Source organism: Macrosteles quadrilineatus, unplaced genomic scaffold (assembly GCF_028750875.1).
Source record: "Macrosteles quadrilineatus isolate MER2022 unplaced genomic scaffold, UCM_ALF_1.0 Scaffold_11__1_contigs__length_5352618, whole genome shotgun sequence".
Lineage (NCBI taxonomy): Eukaryota > Metazoa > Arthropoda > Insecta > Hemiptera > Cicadellidae > Macrosteles > Macrosteles quadrilineatus.
Window position 1 is genome coordinate 4610760 of NW_026542604.1, and position 19170 is coordinate 4629929.

General features: G+C 38.1%; 1 protein-coding gene across 3 annotated transcripts in view; it reads right to left on the reverse strand.

The window, feature by feature from the left end:
- LOC129004795 (homeobox protein araucan-like) overlaps positions 1-19170 on the reverse strand; it is a 120750-nt gene that overhangs the window by 5011 nt on the left and 96569 nt on the right. For 2 of the 3 annotated variants that reach the window (XR_008491763.1, XR_008491764.1), the window contains 3 exons: positions 15159-15496; positions 2154-2799; positions 1098-1201 (listed from right to left, as the gene is read on the reverse strand). Coding sequence is in view for 1 of the 3 variants with exons in the window: in XM_054433436.1 (XP_054289411.1) it covers positions 2154-2799; positions 15159-15496 (984 nt within the window). In the remaining 2 variants the exon portion in view is untranslated. The remainder of the gene's footprint in view (positions 1-1097; positions 1202-2153; positions 2800-15158; positions 15497-19170) is intronic. The other variant, XM_054433436.1, reaches the window with a different exon arrangement.

Genomic DNA, 19170 nt, shown 5'->3' on the forward strand with positions numbered 1-19170 from the left:
AAAAACAAGTTTTTTTTCGCATGACCTTGTCAAGCTTTGCTTGCACTAGTTAATTATCTTTTAAGTTGTTGATCAATGCGTTAGTGATCAATTACTGTGGTATTGCAAACTATTTTGAGTTAATTCTAATGAACGTTACAAATTTAAACCTGGTTGTTAACCATAATCATGAAAAAATGCTGTATTTCCAGTTTTACAAAACTGATTTTGTGGTCAAGCGATTTTATGAATAGTTATTTTTCTATTTCAGTACCATTTTTTAATATAAAAGTAAACAAATTTGTAGGTAAACAGTCTAAATTCCTAATAATGTATAATATGTCGATGATTAACACTGTCTTTCTCGCTGAGAAGATACTCTTGTCCATCGTCACGCCCAAACCTCAATTAATCTATATACAATATCAGTTTTGAACACAAGTATTACTGTGGTATTCAATATTAATACGAGCTGATATGATTGGCTGGCATAGTTCTGACATTATACTAGCAATGTGGATAATTTTGCACAGGATGGTTCAGGCTTGTTTAGTTCGTAGGTGCTTTCATCTAATAAATTATTCATTGACCTAGTGGGGATCGTTATACCGAGACTCATGTACCAAATTCTACGGACACAAGACGATAAAATACATCATGATTAATTTAGAAATAGTTTCAGGTTATGATTGGGAAACAGTTACGATATAATTAGGTATTCAATGAGTCATTTTATCTTAAATCAGTCACTATTGCGAGCCAAAACCTGAGTTTATGTTTTAAAAGGAGATGCAAGTGTCGTCACAAACACTTGATTGGTTTTCTTATGTTTGAGTGTTATCTATTTCCGATATAGTAAAAACATACGTAAATGTTAACTTATGTATATTCGTTCAATAGGTAACGTCAAAATCAATTTGTCAAATTAGAAGGACCGCTTTAAACCATTAGGTATTATAAATGTTCAGTACAATCTTTAGGATTAAACCCCCATACAGTTGATGTATAAACTCTTGATAGTGACTTGAAAATTTAAATCGTGTTTAATGCCAAGAAACCTATACGTTTACGTTTACAATCACAGAATTGTTTAAAACACGAATGTAATAAGCGCCTACCTGGGGGAGGGACGGGCGAAGTCAGAGGTACCGCGATGGGCGAAGGCCCGTGGGGCAGCTCCTAGACCGGGGACACGAACCCGCCGCCGCTCATACTCCCGGAACTAGCAACAGAGAGACGAGGGTGAATGTCAGGTGCAAGAAGTAGAGGAAGTAGAGGAAGTAGGCCCGAGTAGACTGCTGGAGAAAATTGTGGTTTGTTTCCATAAGTTTGTGTACTTGCATTTCTATTGGATTAGATAGTTTAACGGGCCGAACAAAGTATTCGGTATTCTTATGATTACTCTTATCACCAAAACACTGCTCAGCTGAAGTGTTAGAGGGACTTTGGGGAGAGAAGAATCGAAATGAGTAAAATCTAGTGACGAAATAATAATCCACAAAGCAACAACTTTACTGAGGTTAATGGAGGTTTACTATAAAAGTGATGTGGACTATCATTACGACTGAATTTGTTTTCCTTCATTTAAAGGCTCTTCGCTTAGCGAAAATTTATAATCTGCAATACTGACAATACTATGCCTACAAGATCAATCAATTGCCGAACTTCTGGATAAATCAAACAATGGAAGAATGCAGAAATTAAATATGTTTATTCATAGACACTAAAATTACCGTAATTATCCATAGATTTTTATTACGTTCACATTTAACATCTAGAATATCCCTTCCGTCAATTCCTACACAGATATTCAGTTGTTCTATAAAGCTGTTATTTTCTTTTATACCTTGGTTAATTGTTATTAATAATACATAGGCTACTCTATTTGGATTCAATATGAAACAAGTATAGCAACCTAGTATGACTGCCAACGTTAAAATGTTCGTAGATAATGTAAAATGTAAACATACAGTACAGTTTATTATTAAATAAAATAGATTGGAGCGCTTCACGAAGAGATAGCATATTTCCCACTCACATTTCATTGCAATTTAAAACACAGTTTAAGCTTCCTAATGTCATGTATTACCCTAATTCAGAGTCTCATAGCTTTACTAAATGTTGTTAAACTTGCAATACTTACCATTACCGTAATACTTGTCCTGAGTACTTACTTTTTATAGAAGGGTTTGAAGGCGGTCTCCTCGGGTGGTGGGACGGGTGCGGCTTGCGGCGGCGGATGGTGCTGCGGCGGAAGGTACTCGTGTCTCTCCTTATCCTGGGGGTGCCTGGGGGCAGGGTACCCCCCGAACCCCTGGGGCTGCTGGTACCCTTGGGCGTGCGCGGGGTTTCCGCTCCCGAAGCAACTTCCTGGAGCAGGGATAATATTCCCGGCGACGTTAGGGAGTTTCATGTTGGGCGGTGTTTGAGGCGGCGTGTCCGTCTGGACCTCCGGGAACCCTGAGGAACCCACGGGGCCACCGTTGAAGAACCCGCTGTACCTGGAGTACGGCGCCGAGGCCGAGGGCAGGGCGAACCCATTGATCGGGCCCATACCCGAGCCACCGGCCCCGCACCACGGCTGCGACGAGGGCGGAGGCGGAGTCTTACACGCCGCCGTGTCCGCTAGACTCCAGATCTTCGGCTTGGTCGCGGGTAGAGGGACTCCGCAGTCGTCCTTGTGCATCTCTCCCTTCATCATGAGATGGTGCGGGTGATAGCCGTGACCCCCGTGGTGGTAGGACTTCCTCTCGTCGTCGTCGAGGTCGTCAGAGTCGTCCAGGTCCTTGAGATGGTGCTCCGCCTTGACGTGTAGCATGTCTGTATAAAACAAATGTGTCTCAGTGTTAGAGTACGACAAACTTGCTAAACCAGTCATCAGAACTACATCAGTGCCACATATTGGAAAAGCACACCATACGGTGTAAATAATGTTAGATTTTGTGGTATCTTCATGTAGGCTACTTATGTATGGAAATCACCATGAATATATATAATGTGCGATCAAGTGATGATAACTATATCACAGGGTCTATCTAGAAGTGTTACCTATGTTTTTTTTCACAAATTTATGTTAACACATCTACAGTGTATATTTGTGAATATATCAACTAAACCGCTTGGTTATCATTAATAATTAGAATGGCAGAATTGGGCTTTAATGTTTAATGTGATCTTATGGTGCAATGGATCAATTTCGACACAGTCAATCTAGGTACGGGTCGCCGGAAGACTGCCCCCGGAAAACTACCCCCCCAAGCAGGTCCCTACGTCATATTGACGTCAGAGACCGGGGGGGGGCAGTTTTCCAGTCACGGACACTCAAATTTAGTTGTTAAACAGTTCTAATCTAACCTAACCTAACCAACCAAACTTGCTGTAACATTTTTAAAATCGGTTTTATATTCACCACATGCCTTTTCTATTATCCAACGGAATTACTCGAATTAAAATTAAATTTACATAGCATGATTTGTCTAGGGGGGTAGTATTCCAGTCGCGGACACTGCTTCCATATTGGTTAGTTAGCAGATTTTGTGACGTCACGTTTCACCTGGGGGGGTAGTTTTCCGGGGGATAGTATTCCGCATCCCCCTAGGTACATGTCTATGAATGTAAATATGTATATACTACTCCTTGCATGTAGGTAAAGAAGTGGGCTTCTGTCTGCTTAGTAGTATAGAATGTCTAAAGTTCTGGTGAGTCATCGTCAAATTCACGGTATCGTTTTTAAAGGAATACTGTTTAATTACCGTTTCCAATGTTTTCCCCCAAAGAGTTGTAACATCGCTCCTAAAATACTTTTTTAAGCTTACAGTTAAAAAAGCATATCTTATATTCAATGGTTACTTAGAATGATTGATATCATGTAAGCCGATATCTGATGATCACAAGTAATGGACCTTAGACATAAAAATAACTCCTTTCTCTCGGTTGATACAAATCCTCAGTAATTTTCCATTCCAAGATCACTTTCAAATCCCTTACTCTAATCCGGAGTAAATATTTTTCACAACAAATCAGTTTCACAGCCCACTCACTCCCCCTGGATGACGCATTCTTTCAATTCCCCAGTATCTACATATCCCCGGAGCTCACCCCCGGGCCGTTGGGATTTGCCCCCGTCGAGCTCGATTGTTCTTAATGTGTCGATGACTAAATCAAAATGGGTCTCTTAAAAGCCTAAACGTCCGACACTTGTCGCTCCCCTTCGGATTACCCTTATGAAATCTCCCCTCTAGGCGCGCCGCGAAAACTGAGTCCGCAGACCTTTAAATAATGCATCATTCCGATGCCTCACCCTCCCGGGATTAATTTAATTGAGGCGGTTTAAAAACTGTTTGCCTGCTTTGCTACTTGTCCGGACAATTAGAGGCCAACGTCGGCAAATTGAGAGTAATTTACGGCGCTTTGTGTTTTTGCCACGCCGAGTGACGTGTAATGGCAAGTTCCGCTAAGATCCGCGTGTGACACTTGGATTAGTTCAATAGAAGAAACACGTCGGGAATCTGTGCGTTTCTGTTTGAAAAAGCTGATCCGTTTATCGTGATATACACTTTTTTTTGTCCTAGGACGCTAGGCACGAGCCTGGGATTGTTTTTCACATTACTTCAGGCTAGACCTAGGGGTTGCGGCATTATCACTTAGATAAAATCCATTGGTGACTTGGCGGGGATCGAACCCGGGACCTCACGGACCGAAGTCCCGCACTCTAGCCACTACGCCAGCTCGCTCCCCATCGTGATATACACTAAGTAGGCCTACTAGTGCAATAATTATAGTGATGTTGATAATAGAGCTAATTGTCGTATTTTCGTTTAGAAAATGTAATAGCATTGACTTTGGATACCACAAGGCGTCTTCTCGTATCTAAAATCTGAAGGCGATTATCGTTTCTCTGTTATTTGACAGTGGATTTAACAGCCTTGTTTCACTCTGGTAAAATTACCACACAAGAAGCAATATTATTTAAATAGTTTAAAATATAAACTACAAGAAATAAATAGTGAACTTCCCTCTAAAAGTATACCTTCTAAAAGTACACGGCAGAAAATTTACCTCATCAGTTTTTTTTTGTTTTTTTTTTTCAAGAAAATACATTTATTTAACAATACTTCCCTAGACTATTATTACTAATTCAAAGCTTAACTCATAAATAATTCCTGAAACTACTTTTTCACATACAAATAATTCTCAATCACAATCACATATTAAACTTTCACAAATCTGAGCCCTTACGTGTTCCGAACATAAATTAACGAGATTTTATCACAATGTCCCTAAACGAATCTACCATCTTATCGTGCGAATCTTAATCCCTATCGGTTTCATTTTCAAAGCAAATTATTCAGGGAATAAAGGCCGGTTTATGGCCAGTTTACGTAATCTACTTTGTATAATAACCTCGCTACCTCGCCTTATCTTTGTCTTATCACGGTTGGATCGCGCATGAAGGCTGCATGGTTATATATTGTTAATTGGCCTACAAATGACACGGCTGTCTGTACACCAAGGACAATGGCTGGTAATTAAAACAGCTGTTAGTTACATTAGTTAACTCTAGTTAGTTAGGTTAGTTGGATAACGCACCATCTACAACTACTTTCACAGGTGTTTTCTTCGGTCGCTTTCTTTTTTAGATTTCTTCTTTTTTTCTTTGGGAATTGTCATTTGAATATCTATTATTCTAATTCCGTAAGGAATTTCTTGTGCACAGCAAAACTCATTTATTTATTAACCGATTTTTATGATTGATGTGTCAAATTAAAGGGAATTATCTGCAAAAGTCATCGAATAATTTTTGTCACGCTCAGTTCAATGTGCTTCGCCCCATTGGACTTTAAAGTTGCCATGTATTTTTAAATATAAGTGAAAATTTAGTTAAGTTTATCAAACATATGATTCATAAAAAAAACATCTGTCTTCATAAAAATAACCTCTATCCCTTATGTCATTTTAATATTTACTTTTTCTGTTTATTTATCAGCTTACTTTCAAATACAAGGATGACTGATGGAATGGGATAGTTTATTGTGCAGTTTAATTCAGAAAGTAAATAAAAGAAACGTCTTATAACACTTAAAACATATATTTACGCTTATACTGTTACTCACAAGACGGTAAATATACAAAAAAGATGGTAAGTGGTGATCGATTTCGATTGGACACTCCAATCATCATCAGACCCAATAGGCGAATCAATAATGGTTAAAAAACAACGAAACCAAGGTTATCTGGCTAAAGACGTTAGAGTGTTTACAAGAAACATAGTATGGGAAGAGTTTCTTATTTAACATTTTAAAAGTAAGATGAACATTTTAACTGGTCTGTCAGTCAGTATTCTAAGCCTACTCTGTTAGAACCTTTATTAAAACAGTATTGAGCTTAAGATTTTTATTTATGGTTAATTAAAAGTTAAGCTCTTAAAAGTTCTTCTTTTTTTCGTTGTGATAGGTTAAAAGGTTATTTTACATTTTTTAATGATATTAAAATACAGGTAATATTATTACCTGGAAACAACTAGTTTAATTCTATTTTAACAGAACGGTAAAGCTAAAGTGGTTACAAGTAATTTCATTCTACGCTGAAAAAATCTTTCGAAAGTTTGACTCTAGGGCCAGTTTCACTATTTGGACTATTTATACTGCGTATCAAACGAAGATCGACAGTAGAAAGCAATTTCAGGTCAGGGTTTAAGATATACTTACTTATGGTGAATTTAAGGACGAATTAAATAATCGTATTGCTTTTAATGGAGAGATTGAACCCACCTCTCCTGCACATAAATCAGAGATACGAACGACTACACAACAAACCCCAAAAAAATGTCTGGAAAGTCATGGTCATATTTTATCATTGCAGATTTAAATAACATCGGAAGTCATTGAACGATTTCTAAAACGTGAAACGTAATTCCAAAAACTTGCTTTACGGGTATTTGAAATAATTATAAAACCCCGCATATGAAAAGGACAGCATCAACAAGTTTTTTGTTGAATGATTGTAATATAGCAATGGGATGCATTGAACAATATTGTTTTGCTGATAACATACTAAACGTAACTCCAAAAACTTGCTTTACGGGTATTTGAAATTATAAAACCCCGCATATGAAACGGACAGCATCAACAAGTTTTTTTGTTGAATGATTGTAATATAGCAATGGGATGCATTGAACAATATTGTTTTGCTGATAACATACTAAACGTAACTCCAAAGCTGCACGGGTCTTGACAGTATCGCAAACAGAACATGGAACGAGCAGTAGATCGTCGGTGACAGTTATTCATGAGATGTCAAACATATGTGAGAACCCTGAACCGCCAATCGCGTCTTGCGCTTAATAAGTGAGCTTCTAGGAAATTACTTGCGCAAGATGGCGTCGACCGCCTGTCCAATGCGAAACGAGCACCTTGCTAGGGCAACTACACTGCAAGACAAGGTGTGCGTTGTTTTACATAGCTAAGTACCTGGGGGCCGAGCTTTGTCTGGGAGAGCACCGTGCTAGGGTAACTACACTGCAAGACAAGGTGTGCGTTGTTTTACATAGCTAAGTACCTGGGGGCCGAGCTTTGTCTGGGAGAGCACCGTGCTATGGTAACTACACTGCAAGACAAGGTGTGCTTGTTTTACATAGCTAAGTACGTGGGGGCTGAGCTTTGTCTGGGAGAGCACCTTGCTAGGGTAACTACACTGCAAGACGAGGTGTGCGTTGTTTTACATAGCTAAGTACCTGGGGGCCGAGCTTTGTCTGGGAGAGCACCGTGCTATGGTAACTACACTGCAAGACAAGGTGTGCTTGTTTTACATAGCCAAGTACCTGGGGGCCGAGCTTTGTCTGGGAGAGCACCGTGCTATGGTAACTACAGTGCAAGACAAGGTGTACGTTGTTACATAGCCAAGTACCTGGGGGCCGAGCTATGTCTGGGAGAGCACCGTGCTATGGTAACTACACTGCAAGACGAGGTGTACGTTGTTTTACATAGCTAAGTACCTGGGGGCCGAGCTTTGTCTGGGAGAGCACTGTGCTAGGGTAACTACACTGCAAGACAAGGTGTGTGTTGTTTTACATAGCTAAGTACCTGGGGGCCGAGCTTTGTCTGGGAGAGCACCGTGCTATGGTAACTACACTGCAAGACAAGGTGTGCTTGTTTTACATAGCCAAGTACCTGGGGGCCGAGCTTTGTCTGGGAGAGCACCGTGCTATGGTAACTACAGTGCAAGACAAGGTGTACGTTGTTACATAGCCAAGTACCTGGGGGCCGAGCTATGTCTGGGAGAGCACCGTGCTATGGTAACTACACTGCAAGACGAGGTGTACGTTGTTTTACATAGCTAAGTACCTGGGGGCCGAGCTTTGTCTGGGAGAGCACCGTGCTAGGTTAACTACACTGCAAGACAAGGTGTGTGTTGTTTTACATAGCTAAGTACCTGGGGGCCGAGCTTTGTCTGGGAGAGCACCGTGCTAGGGTAACTACACTGCAAGACGAAGTGTACGTTGTTTTACATAGCTAAGTACCTGGGGGCCGAGCTTTGTGTGGGCGAACACTTGCTAGGGTAACTACACTGCAAGACGAGGTGTACGTTGTTTTACATAGCTAAGTACCTGGGGGCCGAGCTTTGTCTGAGCGAGCACTTGCTAGGGTAACTACACTGCAAGACAAGGTGTGCGTTGTTTTACATAGCTAAGTAGCTGGGGGCCGAGCTTTGAGCGAGCACCTTGCTAAATGTGTACGTTATTTTACATAGCCAAGTACCTGGGGGCCGAGCTTTGTCTGAGCGAGCACCTTGCTAAATGTGTACGTTGTTTTACATAGCCAAGTACCTGAGGGCCGAGCTTTGTCTGGGCGAGCACCTTGCTAAATGTGTGTCACGTTGTTTTACATAGCCAAGTACCTAATTGTTCTTCAGTTCTCTATTTGTAATTGGTTAGTATGACAAAACACTGGGATAAGGTGAAGGTGCACGTCGTTTATACAATGTATTTCCAATTTTGTTTTAAAATATCATTTTGTAAGTCTTTAATAAACAAAATACACATCAAACATTACGGTTCTTTACAGCAACCTTTTCCGTATAGGTAAATTTATATTTTAGCCTATTACTAGTTATTTCCAATGAGAAATTGTAAGAGTAAATTCATTACTTTTACTCCAGATAACGTTAAATTGTAAAACGTGAATATTAATCTATTCTTTTACTAGTCAGAAACTATAAATAATGTTTTGTATGTACGCTTGTCTGTGTTTAAACTACGTTCATGGTAATCACCCTAGTATGGTTTTTGCAACAGAAAAAATTTCGATTTGAAACCAAAGTCTAATAAAATTTTGGAAAAATCCAATCGCAAAGCAAACATTCTCTAATTGTATCATTAAGGTAGAATCGATAAGTAATTATGTTTTTACGTCTGCGTTTTTCCGATAAACCGTGAGAACTGAATAGAAACGTTTTGCCAGTCACGTTGCCACATAATTAGACAAAATGTTGATAGACGTAAATATAATTAAACATTCATGTGAATGGAATTCGGTATAATTGTTTTTATTCGTTTATGAAATTTCGTAATAAATAACCGCAAATACAGGATTAAGTAAACCGCTCATATTTGTGGGTGGTTACTGGGAATAACACAATCAATTAAGAATTCAACAAAAATCATCACTGCTTTATTTGAAAAGCTACACTGATCTAGTCGTCCAAGTTAGAAGCTGAACAAAACCTCAGCGGATTTTAAAATCCGATCGGGGTAAGCATTTTCCGTATGTTTCGATATTTTAAACTAATTCCGGGGAAATATACTATCCCTTTAAACTAAACTCTATCAATAGATTGACACTACCTTTGCAAATGCAATTACATTTGTAACATTTTGTATCAGGAGTTTCCAGTTTCTATCATAGTAAAATCCATCAAAATGTTTTCGGATTTTTTACATGATCAACTGATTTACTAGTGAATTAAGTCCCTTCGGATTACAATCTGTTTAAATTTATCAATCTCAAACCTCCACAAGTCCAATTAAACCAGGGACCATTTTGTACCAATCCCGCCCTGGAGCGCATCAAGCCCAGGAGCGGACATCATTTTCACGCTTCTTTTCCCGCCATAATTTCCCTCCTTTAATTGCCAGAGCGGGCGATGTGTAATGAATTGCTCAGTAATTGCAATAATTAAATCGCTCTCTTCGCTCAACTAGGCGCTCTAACAGGCACGGAACGGCCCACCCACGGTAACTATGGTAACTATGGCAAATCGTCGTTAACACCCCATAGTGTACTGTAGTTTGTACCTAATGGCTTGTAGCGCGAATCGCTACAGTTTCAGAATGCAAACATTGTACACTGGTGGTAACTATGGTAACTATGGCAAATCGTCGTTAACACCCCATAGTGTACTGTAGTTTGTACCTAATGGTTTGTAGCGCGAATCGCTACAGTTTCAGAATGCAAACATTGTACACTGGTGGCAAACCTAACTGAATAATGTACCATTGGTGTGTAAAGTACATGATACATGGGATCGATAAAATAGTCAAGTAAACACATTCAGGAAGACAAAAAAAAACAAATTGAAATGCTGTCGCCTCGCTGCAAAATTGGTACGTCAGAAAGAATCGATGGGCAGCTTTTAAAAGTGTAACGACATAAACGTTTTAACAAAATTATTGAAGCTATATTTTGTCATCCGCTAAAGTGTAAGCAACTAAATATTTGAGGTACAGTGTACTTTTTGTATTTACATGTATTATTCAGACATTATTCAGAATATTAGCCAAAAAATGTTAGCCAACAAAGTCTTCGGGAAACGCAGCAAAACAGATATTGCATCGACTATCTGTTTCATTCTTTATAGTCAAATTACCTATGCAAATTAGAGTGTTAATTAAACTTATCTCGAAACAAACACGTTTCCTTAAAACTATTACCGACAGAACATGACTCCGACTATAATTTGAAACAAGAAACAACATTGAATCAACAAACTTGCGACAAATATAAACGAAAACCATATTAGATCAAACATACACCCTAGGTGTTATATTCACCTGTTTTTGTCTTTTAGCACTTTACAATCAGTTGACGATGTGAAGTAACAACACACGAAACACATGAGTTAACGTGTGTCCATGGATGTGGATTGCACGCGCTCGTCCAATCGCTGTTATAGTTGCAACAATCGATATACAGTTTACATTTCATTCCCGATTATATCTCAATTACCTATGCACCGCGTGATACATATCTAGTCTGCAATTCGGTTGCGACACCCGACTATCGATTCTTCGATAACGACGATGTCTGTCATCTAAAGCTATGATATTATACTTTTCTAAATTATCGTTATTAGTTGACAATTTTTGGTGTGGATCGCAAACACGTTTTTAGATAGTGAGTATATTTTTTGTTATTGCCCTAATTCACTTATAACTTTTAATAAAATTGTGTTTGATATATTACACATATTGTTTCATTTTTCTAACGTATATCCTGTATCATTTATTCTTGAATATGTTATTAAGTAATAGGTGGAGGTTTTGATGTTACAACAAATGTTCTATGAAACTTAGCTGCTCCTTCAGTAGCGTAGAAGAGGAAATTCCTAATTAAGATATTTTTTCCAAATAAATTTACTTTATATTCGCATATTTTATTAGTCCTACGGTTAATTGTGTATAATGATTTGTAATTGTTCTTATTTTGCGTTTGTTTATCATTTACTCTCTCATAATATCAGAAAGTAAATTCTCATTTTTCATGGGGATTTGTTTTATGAAAACCCATAAAATAACGAAAAGCTTTGATTTAATAAACCCGCTCGAACGATTTTGATTGACATTTAGTATTTTATAGTTATTTAACCCTAAATAAAACTATACAAACTCTATTGCTGTAAAAATACGGTTAAAAGCTATTGCAACTTTGCGATTTTCCTAATACAAAAAATTCTAATTGCTCCCACCACTTACCCATAAGGGTTGTTGACAAGCTAATGGGAGAAATGATGTCAGATTACTGATACTATTTTTTTTCATTTGGTTTTCTTTTCAACGCCATGAATTTTTCTTTTTTTAAGAGAGTGGTTTGAATCGAGGTTTTATTACTATGTTATGTGAAACTAGACATTTTTATTTTTTACTATATTATGTCGATAGTTTGTTAGGATCGAAGCAACAACCTTCAGACTTGAGTACAGTATAGGCTACCGAGAGAGTAATCATCCAATTATAATACATTAATGTATACAAACGTGTTAAAATCATTATGTACTAAATATTAGTATAAACACTAATCATTTAACCGAAGTTTAGCCCATTCAACTTGTTCCAAACAGCTGACAATCGTACGAGAGAAACCAAGGTCGACGAGACGAATCAGTCTCGGGTTTCAACCGAATTGATGTTTTCACACCGATCTGAAATCTAAACTGTAGCAAAATGTGGATTGATCTCCATCCAGCGGACATAACCTTTTGTTAACTTGATAGTCAGTTTGTAATTTCAGCTCAAGCAGTGAGCGAGACCCAAGGTTGGACGGCGTGAAAACTCCTTTCTACCTTCATTACAATATGTGCCTGATTATATGCATACTTTACATTTCGTGCCGTACTGCCTGTTGTGCCGTGCCTTTGTTAACCTTTGACTTATTGTCTCATCTGTTGTCTCTGTTTCTACAGGGATATTTGTGTTATTGTGTAATAAATTGATTTGTAGCCTTAGCGAAACTTGTGTGAATCATCTAATAGGATTTATTGTTTCTTAATGTTTACGTATAATTTTTCCATTCGATTATGTGTGGAACGGTCTGAAGATTTGTTTACTATTTTTTTTCTTTCAGCTGATGAGTCACTTTCATTTTGTACTTAAATAACTGTAGGTATCATAAGGGTCGGGAGACATAATACGTAAATTATTAATTATCAACTTAACCTCTGATACCTTGACACAAGTAATCTTTTAGGCATTTGACAAATTTTGAATATGTATAGCTTTGGTAATTCCTTCTGCTTCTTCATTTTAACTTTTTCACACTATAGAGGGAGTTGAAGTTTTTACTTCCTTAAGATTTTTTTAAGTGAGGTGATTCCTACTCCTGTTCCATTATAATTCAAACTCTCGTTCAATCCTAAAACTAAATATTTTGAACTCACGATACTTTTTGACCAAATAAGGTTTTGACCACACGAAACACTGGGCAACTTCTTAGCGTGATGCTTGATGACGAAAAAGCTACGTATTTTCCCTGAACCGATGTCTATGATTCATTCCAGCGAAGACGTATAACACTTAACACTTTCAGACGACAAAAATCACCCTCATTAATGCTGGATATCATATATTATTTGTCGGACGCAAAACCGCCGAGAATGCGATGAGGCGCCGCGCCGACAATGGCGCAGAAGACGAAGGCGCATTTTTTACACGTCATGTTCAATTTAAGAATCCCTGTCGTCGTGCCATTTGTTTTATGTATGAACGCCTCGCTGTTTTTGCTCCGCGTCTCGTTCCCATAGCGAAAGTTGGGTGCTCTTTTTGTCCCGTCGTCTTCTTCACGTGCCCGACCCCTTTCTACCATGACAACAGTTCGTGCAGCGATTGCTGCAATGTATACTAGATCTTGTTTAAGCAACGATTGGCCTTAAAAAAGTAAGTATGTGGGTGTTTGAGAAGTGGATTTTGGAAAGTATTGGAATGACTTGAGAAGTGAGTGTAAACCATCGGAACATCTGAACGTTTTCCATGGTGACTACTGAAGTGCTGCAATGACTTAAACCTTTGCAATGACTTTACATTTTTCGTCATGGTTCTTCATAGAGAGAGTAAAAGGATAGTGTTCTAACTACTCCAGTGTCAGAGCTGTAGAAACAGTAGTGCCTGAATAATCACCTTCACGTCTAATAACTTCTGAGAGAACAATATATATGATAACCATACGCAGTGCAAAAGCTGGTCAGAATCCTAACCCACTAATGATATTGGTTGTGGTCTTCTATTTTTTAAACATTTAAATTGACTTAGCGAGAACATAAGAGTGTTTTCGTCATTATTGTTCCTGATAACGATTGATTACTGCACTGTTTTATCTTTAATTTTCACAGGTTTGAAAAAAGGGTGAAGAGTCTCTGTGTGCTATAGATCAAATGAAGCCTCAGTAGGGCAAAAGTAGTCTCCAGATTCTGGATTGGGCTTTGATTGCCAACAAAGTATAAGTGGACTTCTGAAGTTTTACCAGATCTTAAAACAATTTTAAGGGTAGGATGTAGTTTCAAATAGGATTTTCTGTTTTATCGATAGTTTTTATATTGAATTACTTTGGCAAATGTATTGAGGATTAAGACTGACCTGAGGATTCTTGCCACAGACAAATAATATGCACGTTGAATTATTGCAGTTTATTATGCCTAAGTTAGATTCATGATTAATTTGAAATGGTGTTTTCTGCCAAGAATGGCAAGTTATAAGCGTCGTGGCCTCTGATTGGCTGCACTTGTCACCAGTCCTGGTACTTGGGAACAAACGGCCTGGCAACGACGGTAATTGCTCACTTACGCCAGAAATAACTCCAATTTACTCTTAATTCCGTTAATTTTCTCACAACTATTACCTCAAGAGGCTCAGAATGCGTGCGCGACATACGCAATTAACATAAGATGGTTAATTAAGGCTATAAAGATTGTAAATGGATAAACAAATGTTCTGGTGTATTTTTATAATTCGTGATTAGTGGACGCTTACAATGGGTGGATAGACAAGAACTCTATAATGTTCCTGAAGTACTCTTTGTATATGTTTCATGGGTTCGCTATATGGTGTAGGTATAATAAACACGTGTAGTGAGTTTGCATTGCGAAATTATTTCATTCAAAAGAGTTGGCAAATGGCCAAAACAATTACTGTTCATTTCGACAACTTCTACTTCTTCGGTCGTTATTTTGAGAGCACACATGTATTGTACTCTTGTCACTGAAAAGATCCAGATTAAGCGTTCTAATTACTAAAACTGTATCTCGTGATCGGATGTTGATGAATTAGATGCAATGAACAGATATACGTGTTAATTTAGTGGGTTTTTCCTTCGAAAGAAAGCATGCTCAATTTTCAAGATCTTTTTGACTGTTTGAAAATCATCTAGCTTATTTTGATCCACAGCTCTCACCCCACCTACCACCTTACAACATACCTTTCCCCATCCGATGGTCCTTCATCTTATCATCGTCCATCATCAGGTCATCTTTGCTCTTGTCATCACAGTCTGAGATGATGGCGTCGTCATCATCGTCCGTCTTGTTCTTCGGCTCCCACGTCATCTTGTTCTCCTTCTTCAGTCTCCGTCGCGCGTTGGCGAACCACGTCGACACCTGCGTCAGCGTCATCTTGGTGATGATCGCCAACATGATCTTCTCGCCTTTGGTCGGGTAAGGGTTCTTCTTGTGCTCGTTCAGCCACGCCTTCAGTGTCGCCGTCGATTCTCGCGTCGCATTCTTCCGCCGCGCCGCCAGGTCGTAGCTCGCCCCGTACCTGGAAAATAGTTCCGAATTATTAGTTATATGGTACATGAAGAAAGTTTGAAGTAGTCTTGTAGGTACAGGGATTATAAAACGTGTTTGATAGAGCTTTTTGATATGAGTTGACGTTGAACCAACAATATTGTAATTTACTTTGTTTTTTCTTCGTTGTTTTATTGCTTTTTTGAAAATTCAAAGTGACATTTCTGGACAAGGGATGCGCGGAACTTCTACACTAGATACCTGGATTCAAATCTTACTGTTTGCCAAAAGATTTTAGCAATGCCATGGTAGTGTAACCCGGGGGTTCAAAGCTAATCCAAAGCCCTGAGATATAAACAAAATATTGAGAAGTATCTTTGCATGAGGACTCCCTTAAAAAAAATGAAGCGATTAGTGTTTTATTCCCATTTTAGGATCGTGAGTCCAGAATAATGTAAATTTTGGCTGAAACCCTCTGGTGAAATTCTGCAATGAGCTACTTGTGTTGAACCATATATTATTTACTTTGTATATAATTTTACTAAATTAATTTGCTACCTTGGTGATTTAAAGTTTTCATCGTATAAGAATTATTTATATATACAAAGTTACAGAGCCACGATGTTTTTATTAATATTTCATCACATAAACACTGTGTTTTATTAAAAGCGAAAGACATGTGTGGAAAAATGACAATGGCATTGTTACGGTCTTATGCAGTCTAGTATTGCTCTATGGGGCAAAAGTAAAGCACCGCTTCGAGTGTTGACCTCACAACGTGCTTACGTTTTTTTCCATTGTGTCTGAAACTGTTTCAAATGTGAGTGATTAAATTACGATATCTTTAGTCGCATAATTAAGTTTAGTTTATTTCAACGCGATAAAGCAACACCATGTTGAAGAGCGAAGCACTCCATAAATGCGAGGTTTATACGCGGTGTCTAGTCATTAGGTTCAAAGAACACCATAAAAACCACCATAAAGCGGAGCCATAAGAAAGACATAAATGACGCCATAAAGTCCGCATTTGTTTAATCTGAGGACGCGACGCGCGGACTCGATACGAAATGAATTTGTATGTGTATGTATTTAGAGATTGAGTCAATGCCAATGCGATATGTCGGTACTTGCAGAATAGATTACTTAGTGTTATAAAAATACAGAGTGTTGAGATACTAAAAGTAGTGTATATTATTTAAACAGTCACCGGTACAATACTGTATACGTTATGTTTCAAGCTTACTATAAACAATTCTTTTAAGTATTAGAACTGTAAGTTCCTTTAACATTAAACAATACTGTATTGAGACCGTGTTGAGTAAAAGAACCAGATTAGCCATAGCTTTTATTCTAGGTTTATTTATTATTGCGTACATCTAAATCATTTAAATGATACCAAGTTTTTTTTCTGTAGGTTTTGTTGTCACAATCTTAAATCGCATAAAACTACTTGTACAATTTAGTGTTAATAACTAAAAATGTAACTTTCAAAATGGGTATATAAGTTTAACTATTAATTAATTACCACTCCGCTTAATGGAAGGTTCCCCTTTAACTTAAAGAATTCTGTAAAAAAAAAAAACTGGGAAACTTTTACAATAAATCGAGGAGGAATTCCAAAGAGGGTCTGGGAATGTATACCATAAAAGGCAAGAGCTGACTTATGTGGCCGTGGTGTAGGGACAAATCGTAGAGGAGCATGCACGGTGCACAGTGCACGGAGCATGCACGAACACTCAGGAGTGCTCACGAGCATCGCGGTGCTCACTGCTCACTGCTCAGTTTGTCACCGCTACCGCCTCCACCATGGGTCATCCCCGTTATTTATGTGGGGACGCTGAGAGTTGGAGGATATTTATATACATGAGTCACCTCAAGGGTTGGAGGTTTTGTTTTGTTTCTGATGTTTTGGTTTGAGGTCTAGGAAGGAATCTTGTGTTTGAGGAAAATGTTTATTTGAGTTAGTTCGGTATTTTCAAAATATTAAGTAAAAAAGTTGTATGCTTCCAAACATGAGTCACGAGGGACTGGAGAATTTAATATTTTCAAAATACATACACACATTTTAAGCGTGTTTATTGTTTTCGAAATACCTTCTAAGCTGCATTTCAAATTAATACGCCATCAGCGATATCCAAAGAGTTTATTGAATGTATTCTAAAATATCAGTAAAAAAACGAGTGTAGGATATTTTTTATTGTCCTTAAGATTTGTGTCGGCACCTTATGAAATCTATATATTTTTTAAGGACGGTTATTTTATTCATACGTTGCTTATGAAGTTTATTTTTTTCATAAGTGCATACAAGTCGTTTAGTAAACCGTCAGACCTTACTAGGTCAATTTGCTATCCCTCGATCAATTGTACATTATCAATTAATTAAGATGGAGACGCAACCTATCTGAGAATATTTCTTTAACTCACAGTTTTAAGAAAGGAAACCCGTTTTTGATTACACGGAACGCTGTTGTAGTATACTAAACTGAACTCTTAGTTATTTTATGTATCTTCATTGTTTGTACGGTGAAATATAATGATGTTCCCCGCTACGACAGCCATAGCAGGTAGCTTGGTACCGTATTCGCTAGCGTGTCGTCCCTCTACCGTAGTTCAGCGTATTTATGACAATACCCCTTGTTTTACGTATCTTCTACGTATTTTTTCATCGCGCGTGTTTCCCTCGCATTCACAATTCTCTGTTTAGCTTGTCTCCAGTGATGCATGGGACATTACATTGAAATACTATTGGGGGAACTGCCTACATCAGGCCTCCTGTCAGTTGTGGGACTGGGATTGTAAACTGTTGAAATGTATAAATCAACATGTGTCACTGATTTATAGTAACAAATAATAATTTAGTTTAGAAATTGAAAAATAATAATAACAAAGTAACTATTATACAAATGACATATTGGTCTTGGAAATATTTATAATCATCTAATGTATACTGTTTTTGTCTACTGTGATTTTTCAACATACAGTATGATTTTAATTAAGGCATCAAAAATTTAAACTATTATTTGTGTAAAGGTTTTATGAATTAATTATTTTGTACTTCTTTTTACTCAATGTGCTTGTAACTTCCCCAAAAGTAATAGTGGAGGTAAATGGCTCCTCCTTTGTTCATTGGACATTTTTATGATGAGAAGTAGATGATTTCTTATTCTTACCATCCATTAGGCTATTTTGTTTTTTTAGGTGTTTATTTGGTTATTTTATTGGTACTGAATAAAGAGGAGGTGATTATTTCTGTGTGAAGTAGATGGAAGTAGTTCACACTAATCCTTTGGGTCAGAAAATTTCTGGACGTCACCGACCAAAGTCTTGAAAAATCCGATGATCCAGAAAGTCCTCGAATCCCGAACAACCCCAGTAAATTCTGGATGAACGAAAAATCCAACTAATTATTCTCTTGTGCTTGACGATGTCTTACCTCCAAATTTCACATCAGTAGTTTACACGAAACCTTGAACAAATATTTAACAAATGTAGCGCGCTATCCAACAAACAATCCTAGATAGACATCAAGCGCTCCACACTTGCCAGATGTATAGTCCCACCCTAGTCTCCGCCGCTGATTCAATATGGAAATCGAACGCCTTTATATGCACCCACGCCCTCCAATGGCCCTTTTATTGAGTCGGGTGACGGCTTATTTCGCGGCAAACAAACCGCCCTCGCCGCGCCAATAGACGGTTATTTACC